Here is a 7,500-nt window from a genome sequence, read left to right on the forward strand (position 1 = left end):
AAAATTGTTTTTGTTATTATTTGTTTGTTTATTACTATTTGCTTGATTTTCATTTATTATTAGTTATCTGTCAATTTATTATTATTTACTATTTACCTGTTTTTTATCATTTAACTATATGCATTTATTTTATTTATTGTTATTTATATTATTATAATTTTTATTGATTTTTCTTTTATTTACTTATCATTATTATATTTTTTCCGTATCCGACTTAGTTATGGACCAAAAGGTCTCCTATCGGCATGCTCCTCCTTTGTAATCCTTTGTGTCCTAATAAGTTGCTCTTGCACGAGATCAACTCTGATACTTGAAGGTTCATCATATCAACTTGACATTCTCTCGTCAACGGATTTTCGGTCTCTGGTTAATGTTTCCAAACAATTGACGCAACACTTGAATTCGATCGTGTCGCATGCGGTGGTATTCTTAAAAAAAATCTTTCCCTTCCAAGGATTTATATAAGGAAAGATTTATGTAAGGAATTTTTTTTTTTTTAGAATATCGTCGTAAGATTATTACGGTGGTATTCTTAAAAAAATTTATTTCCCTTACAAGGATTTATATAAGATTTATATAAGGAAAGATGGATTTATGTAAGATTTATATAAGGAAAGATTTATGTAAGGAAAGAATTTGATTTTGTTTAAGAATACCGCCGTTAGATTCTTACGGTGGTATTCTTCAGAAAAAACATTTCCTTTCCAAGGATTTATATAATATCTATGTAAGGAAAGAATTTTATTTTTTTTTAAGAATACCGCCGTTAGATTCTTACGGTGGTATTCTTCAGAAAAATATTTCCCTTCCAAAGATTTATATAATATTTATATAAGGAAAGATTTATATGAGGAAAGATTTATTTGAGGAAAGATTTTTTTTTAAGAATACCACCGATATTTTCTTTTCTTACCAGGGAGATGTAGAGAGTAATTACCACAAACGAAATTGCTCACACAAGCGTTTCGCTGAAATTATTTCAGTATCGCTGCGCTTCGAGTCGTTACTCCAACTCTCGTAGGCAGGGAGTTGGGTGTGTGTGTGCGTGTAAGGTCATAGCATTACCCATAGATCGGTCATACGAGCTCTGAGCTCTCATCCGGGATGGAAATAGCTGTCGATCACGAGTCCGACACGTAATCCAAAGACCAAGGTGAATTACACAGGACCCACTACGGAATGCCCACCTTCATCCCTTCTTGGTGGTATTAAGGATCTACTTTAAGAATACTTAATCTAAACTTTTACTTGGTCCCTCTTGTTTCTACTTATACTATGGCACCTCCTGACGATTCATCGTTTTCCTTGCTCATGTCCTCACTTATTTTGTTAACTAATTTCTAATGTCATCAACCCTGCTTAATTTACTTAAGCTTCTCAGACTGTATTATGCATTTCTACTTCTTCCAACTTATTCCTGAATATCGTCCCCACTATCTACGCTTTACATCCGACCAGCAGTGTTTCATAAGTACTCCTTATCATGTGTACTTTCATATATATATATATATATATATATATAAATATATATATATATATTTATATGAAGAGGGAAAAATAAGTCACGGGTCTAGTTCCGAGTTTTTAAGTTTATTTCTTACCGGTTTCGCACTATGCTTCTTCTGAAGAAGCATAGAGCGAAACCGGTCAGGAATATACTCAGAAACTCGGAACTAGACCCGTGACTTCTTTTTCCACCTTCATCAACTTGTCACAATGTACCAGCATATATATATATGTACATATATATATATGTATACATATTATATATATATATACATATATATATACATATATATATATATATATTTATATTATTCTCTTATTAAAAATCCCATAGATCTTTTTGCTCCTATTTACTATTATGATCCACACTGCCTATTTCGTCTCCAATTCTATTGTTCCACCTATCTCTACACAGTTCCACACAGCATCCACCAACATCTCTCCCAAACGAACCCTCAACCTCCTTTTCCACATTTTCTAATCCACCATCAACTTCACTTATCAGTACTACATCGTCCTGTAAGAGACGTATTCCAACATTCCCCTCTCTTGCTTCTGTCTTCTCTTCATCTTGTCAATAATCGAAAACGGTACACGCACATTGCCCCTCTCCGTGGGTTGTACTCATTAAACAACCACGGCGTCATCACACATCGCTGGTTCTCTGTTATCACAATCTGCTCATTTTCTTCAAGAAAAACCCAAAAGTGCTCCATACACTCTTAATAGTTCCATGCAGATTCCATCTCGCACTGTACAATGTTGATATGTCAGATTTTTTTTTGTCCATTTAGTTCAATGGTTTCTTTAAGTCCTTAAAGAAGGAAAACACGTGAGCCTTTGCTATTCTGTTGAAGTGACGTAGGTGCGAACACACGATACACACACACACGCACGCACGCAAACGTACACACACACACACACACAAATTCACGCACACACCCAAATTCACGCACAGACGCATACATATATGCACATACGCACACACATACACTCAAAACGCACACGTGCACAAGCATACGCACACACACGTAAACATACACACACTCACCCAACTCACAAATATTAGATATTTCTGTACCCTAAATGTATGTACACTAGGTGTGTGTGTGTGTGTGTGTGTGTGTGTGTGTGTGTGTGTGTGTGTGTGTGTGTGTGTGTGTGTGTGTGTGTGTGTGTGTGTGTGCGCGCGTGTGTGTGTGTTTGTCCGTGTGCGTGTCTGTGTGCACGTGTGTATGCGTTTGTCTGTGTGCGTGTGTGTATGTGTATTTGTGTGCACATCTGTGCATGTGCGTGCGCGCGTGTGTACATGCGTTTTTATATATCCATGTATACTTCCCACGGAAATGTATGAAAAAAAAGATCCTATATTTGTAGCTTTATAATTTCTGTTCATGCATAAATTATGTTCAATCACTTAATCGTCTGCAAACGCACGATGGTTTAATAAACAGGTTAGCCAAAAGTTCATTAACCACAATACAGGGTGTATGCTACAGTTATCACTCCATGGCAAAAAAAAAAAAAAAAAAAATCTGTGCCTGCTAGAAGCAACCCAGGTTCCTCTGCCGTGGCGACGATCCTCGGAAACTCACCGATGCCCAACGTCGACGCCTCTGCTCCGACGCCCTTCTTCGAGGTGCCCTGAAGGCGGAGAGGCAGAAGACCCGATTCCATGTAGCAGACTACGCTGTCTAGGTGACGCTGGACGGTTCGAGACGCCGTCGAGTTGTGGAGCGACAGAGCCCAGGCCATTCGGTCGTCACAGCGAAACTTGTTACCTGAGGAGAAAAAGAACAAAGTCTTCAGAAAAGAGGTCTCGTAGATATCAATGTCTAATTGTTCGTAAATGTTTGTCTTAATTTTCATATCTAAATATGTGAGAAAAAGAACAAAATCTTCAGAAAAGAGGTCTCGTAAATGTTTGTCTTAATTTTCTTATTTAAATTTGCGAGAAGAAGAGCAAAGTCTTCAGAAAAGGGGTCTCGTAGATATCAATGTCTAATTGTTCGTAAATGTTTGTCTTAATTTTCTTATTTAAATTTGTGAGAAAAAGAAGAAAGTCTTCAGAAAAGAGGCAATGTCTAATTGTTCGTAAATGTTAGTCTTAATTTTCTTATTTAAATTTGTGAGAAAAAGAACAAAGTCTTCAGAAAAGAGGTCTCGTAGATATCAATGTCTACTTGTTCGTAAATGTTTGTCTTAATTTTCTTATTCAAATTTGTGAGAAAAAGACCAAAGTCTTCAGAAAAGGGGTCTCGTAAATATCAATGTCTAATTGTTCGTAAATGTTTGTCTTAATTTTCTTATTTAAATTTGTGAGAAAAAGAACAAAGTCTTCAGAGAAGAGGCAATGTCTAATTGTTCGTAAATGTTTGTCTTAATTTTCTTATTTAAATTTGTGAGAAAAAGAACAAAGTCTTCAGAAAAAAGGTCTCGTAGATATCAATGTCTAATTGTTCGTAAATGTTTGTCTTAATTTTCTTATTCAAATTTGTGAGAAAAAGAATATCAGAAAAGAGGTCTCGTAGATATCAATGTCTAATTGTTCGTAAATGTTTGTCTTAGTTTTCTTATTTAAAGTTGTGAGAAAAAGAAGAAAGTCTTCAGAAAAGGGTCTCGTAGATATCAATGTCTAATTGTTTGTAAAATTTTGCCTTAATTTTCTTATTTAAATTTGTGAGAAAAAGAACAAAATGTTCAGAAAAGAGGTCTCGTAGATATCAATGTCTAATTGTTCGTAAATGTTTGTCTTAATTTTCTTATTTAAATTTGTGAGAAAAAGAACAAAGTCTTCAGAAAAGGGGTCTCGTAGATATCAATGTCCAATTGTTCGTAAATGTTTGTCTTAATTTTCTTATCTAAATTTGTGAGAAAAAGAAGAAAGTCTTCAGAAAAGAGGTCTCGTAGATATCAATGTCCAATTGTTCATAAATGTTTGTCTTAATTTTCTTATTTAAATTTGTGAGAAAAAGATCAAAGTCTTCAGAAAAGAGGTCTTGTAGATATCAATGTCTAATTGTTCGTAAATGTTTGTCTTAATTTTCTTATTTAAATTTGTGAAAAAAAGAAGAAAGTTTTCAGAAATGAGGTCTCGTAGATATCAATGTCTAATTGTTCGTAAATGTTTGTCTTAATTTTCTTATTTACATTTGTGAGAAAAAGAAGAAAATTTTCAGAAAAGATATCTCGTTTATTAGTATCTAATTGTGTAAATGTTCGGTTGTCTTATTTTTCTTATCTACGTTTGAAAAGAAAAAGAAGAAAGTCTTCATAAAATATGTCTAGTTTATCAATGTCTAATTGTTCGTAAATGTTCGGTGTCTTAATTTTCTTGTCTACGTTTGAAAGAAAAAGAAGAAAGTCTTCAGAAAATATGTCTCGTTTATCAATGTCTAATTGTTCGTAAAGGTTCGGTCGTCTTAATTTTCTTATTTAATTTATTTGTCTATCTATTCATATGTTTTTGCTCCTGTGATCGAGTACTTTCGTCCTGTAGATAGTAATCTTAACAAAATGTTAGTTTCTTTTTTCCAGTTCATCTATTCCTTTTACTTTATTTCTGAGAGATTTATTTGACAATTTCTTTGAATTCATTTTCTCGTTTTGTGTTCTGATGTCGGCCTCGTCCCAATGACCATGGCGAGGCTGGATTCATAGTGGAAATCAACCATAAACAGAAAAAGTATGAATATACGTGTGTGTATATATCTATCTTGTATCACTTTACACACACACACACACACACACACACACACACACACACACACACACACACACACACACACACACACCATCCCCCATACTCAAGGGGGACATTGATGGTTTGTAGTATTAGTGAAAGCTTTTCAAGCAGGGAGCGTTAACCACTGTACCACCCGTGTGCGTGCGTGCGTGTGTGTGTGTGTGCGTGTGTGTGTGTGTGTGTAGTTTTACATGTGCACACATCCATGTATATGCAAAATGCGTGAAAACGGTCGGCTGGAAAGTCGGCGACAAAGAGAAGAAGAGGCGTGAGGGATGGGGGCAATAACGGGAGGCTCGGCAATGAGGACGTGATCTAGGGGGCAATGGTTTGGGGGGAGGAGGGGAGGAAGAGGGGGAGGAGGGAGGGAAGAGGGGGAAGACGGGGAGGAGGAGGGGGAAGAGGGGAGGACCTCGCTTGAAATATCGAAGGAGGACAGATCTAGGGGGGAATGGCTTGGGGGGAGGAGGGGAAGAGGAGGGGGAAGAGGGGATGGAGAGGGGGAGGAGGGGAGGAAGAGGGGAAAGAGGGGGAGGAAGAGGGGGAAGAGGGGATGAAGAGGGGGGAGGAGGCGAGGACCTAGCTTGAAATATTGAAGGAGGACAGAGGGATGGAACTAGAGGAAGGAAGAAAGGGAGGAAGGAAGGAAGGAAGGAAGGGGATGAGGGACGCACAAGGGGTCATGTTAGGGCTACGGGTTGCGGTAAAGTCTTGGAATGTTGTGTGGATGTTACTTTCAACGAATGATAACGAAGACGACAAATTCTCCTGATTCGTTGGTGAAGGTGGTTTGGCACGTCAACGCGTAGCCCGAACTGTACACGTAGCCCTACTGTACACTTGCGAATATTTCGAAGGTTAGAGTGATGTAAATGGCAAGGGAAGAAGACAAAGATATCGACTGGAAGGGAATGGAAGCCTTTTTGACGGTACGCTAATTTTTGTTCTTTCAAATCACCAAACGATTTTGTTCTGTAGAATTGATGGACTTGGGCCAAAACGAGTTCACTTTCGGTCGAGACCCCGTCTGAATAAAATCGTTAGGTGTTAGCTAGAGAGAGAGAGAGAGAGAGAGAGAGAGAGAGAGAGAGAGAGAGAGAGAGAGAGAACATAAGAACATAAGAATGAAAGAAACTGCAAGAGACCACAAGGCCTACACTAGGCAGTTATATCCATTACCATCTGTCATCCCCATCCATAAAGTTGTCTGACCGTTTCTTAAAACAACCCGATAGATTCAGCGCTCATTAATTGGTTACTAAGTCTATTCCATTCGTTGACCATCCTATTAGTAAACCAGTCCTTGCCTATTTCCTTCTTAAATCTAAATTTGTCCAATTCAAATTCAATACTGCAAATCCTGCCCTGTTGTTTTAATATGATGACCTTGTTTGCGTCACCCTTGCTAAAACCTTTGATCCACTTGAGAGAGAGAGAGAGAGAGAGATAGAGAGAATTTCAGTCTGTAGCGAAGTGGGAGTCATTTCATATGTGTTGATCAGGTTTGCCTGGAGACGATGGGGATGAAATGGGTGCCTGCTTGGAATCTTTCCCACTCCCCTAGGACTGAGGTAGTAGAGGATAGGGTTATACGCTATCAAAGCGTCGGGTTCAATTGGAGGTCACCCAGGGGGGGGGGGGAGTTCTTTCCTCGATTGAATAAAATCGCCTGGCGGCACTTGGAACAAATATCAATTGGTCGGCTAGTCGAGGTAGAATGAACATTTTCCCGAGGGAAAAATGCTGAATAAAATCGCCTGACGGCAGTTCAAAACAAACATAAAGAAAATGGATCATGGGTGTCGTGATGTAGTCGTAGCCAAGGCAAATGGCAATCACTGTTTCCCTTGCGGAATCGAACCCCGGGCCCGAGCAGTTTAATGGAGAGTTAAACCTCAGCGTGCCATGAAGGCGCATTAATTGTGATTAACTACCCAAGTTCAGCAATAGTTGTGATGAATTTCCTAGATATGGCTAAAAGTGGCCGTGATTCTAGAAATACCAGCAGAGGGTTAACCCTAGTCTGCCCGGCTAGATCTAGTTTAATTGAGGTAACTTTGACCTACAATTGGAAACACAGGTCGGACGCAAAGAACCACCGTCTTTCCAAACATGTTCTTAGACCACATCGACCGGGAAGGACATTTGCACAACAAGGAACGAGGAGAAGCGATAAGGAACACAAGACATGAAGAACATGAGAATGAAGGAGACTGCAAGAGACCATGAGGCCTACACTAGGCAGTTCC

The 7,500-nt window shown here is 38.4% G+C and overlaps 1 protein-coding gene across 2 annotated transcripts in view; it reads right to left on the minus strand.

Annotated features, from left to right (window-relative positions):
• The window catches only part of LOC143025637 (uncharacterized), an 801,885-nt gene that overhangs the window by 20,934 nt on the left and 773,451 nt on the right, over positions 1–7,500 (minus strand). For both annotated transcript variants that reach the window (XM_076185609.1, XM_076185608.1), the window contains exon 8: positions 3,102–3,287. In XM_076185609.1, the coding sequence (XP_076041724.1) occupies positions 3,102–3,287 (186 nt within the window). The remainder of the gene's footprint in view (positions 1–3,101; positions 3,288–7,500) is intronic.

The sequence above is a fragment of the Oratosquilla oratoria genome, chromosome 5 (genome assembly GCF_046742065.1).
Source record: "Oratosquilla oratoria isolate Oo_2021 chromosome 5, ASM4674206v1, whole genome shotgun sequence".
Classification (NCBI taxonomy): domain Eukaryota; kingdom Metazoa; phylum Arthropoda; class Malacostraca; order Stomatopoda; family Squillidae; genus Oratosquilla; species Oratosquilla oratoria.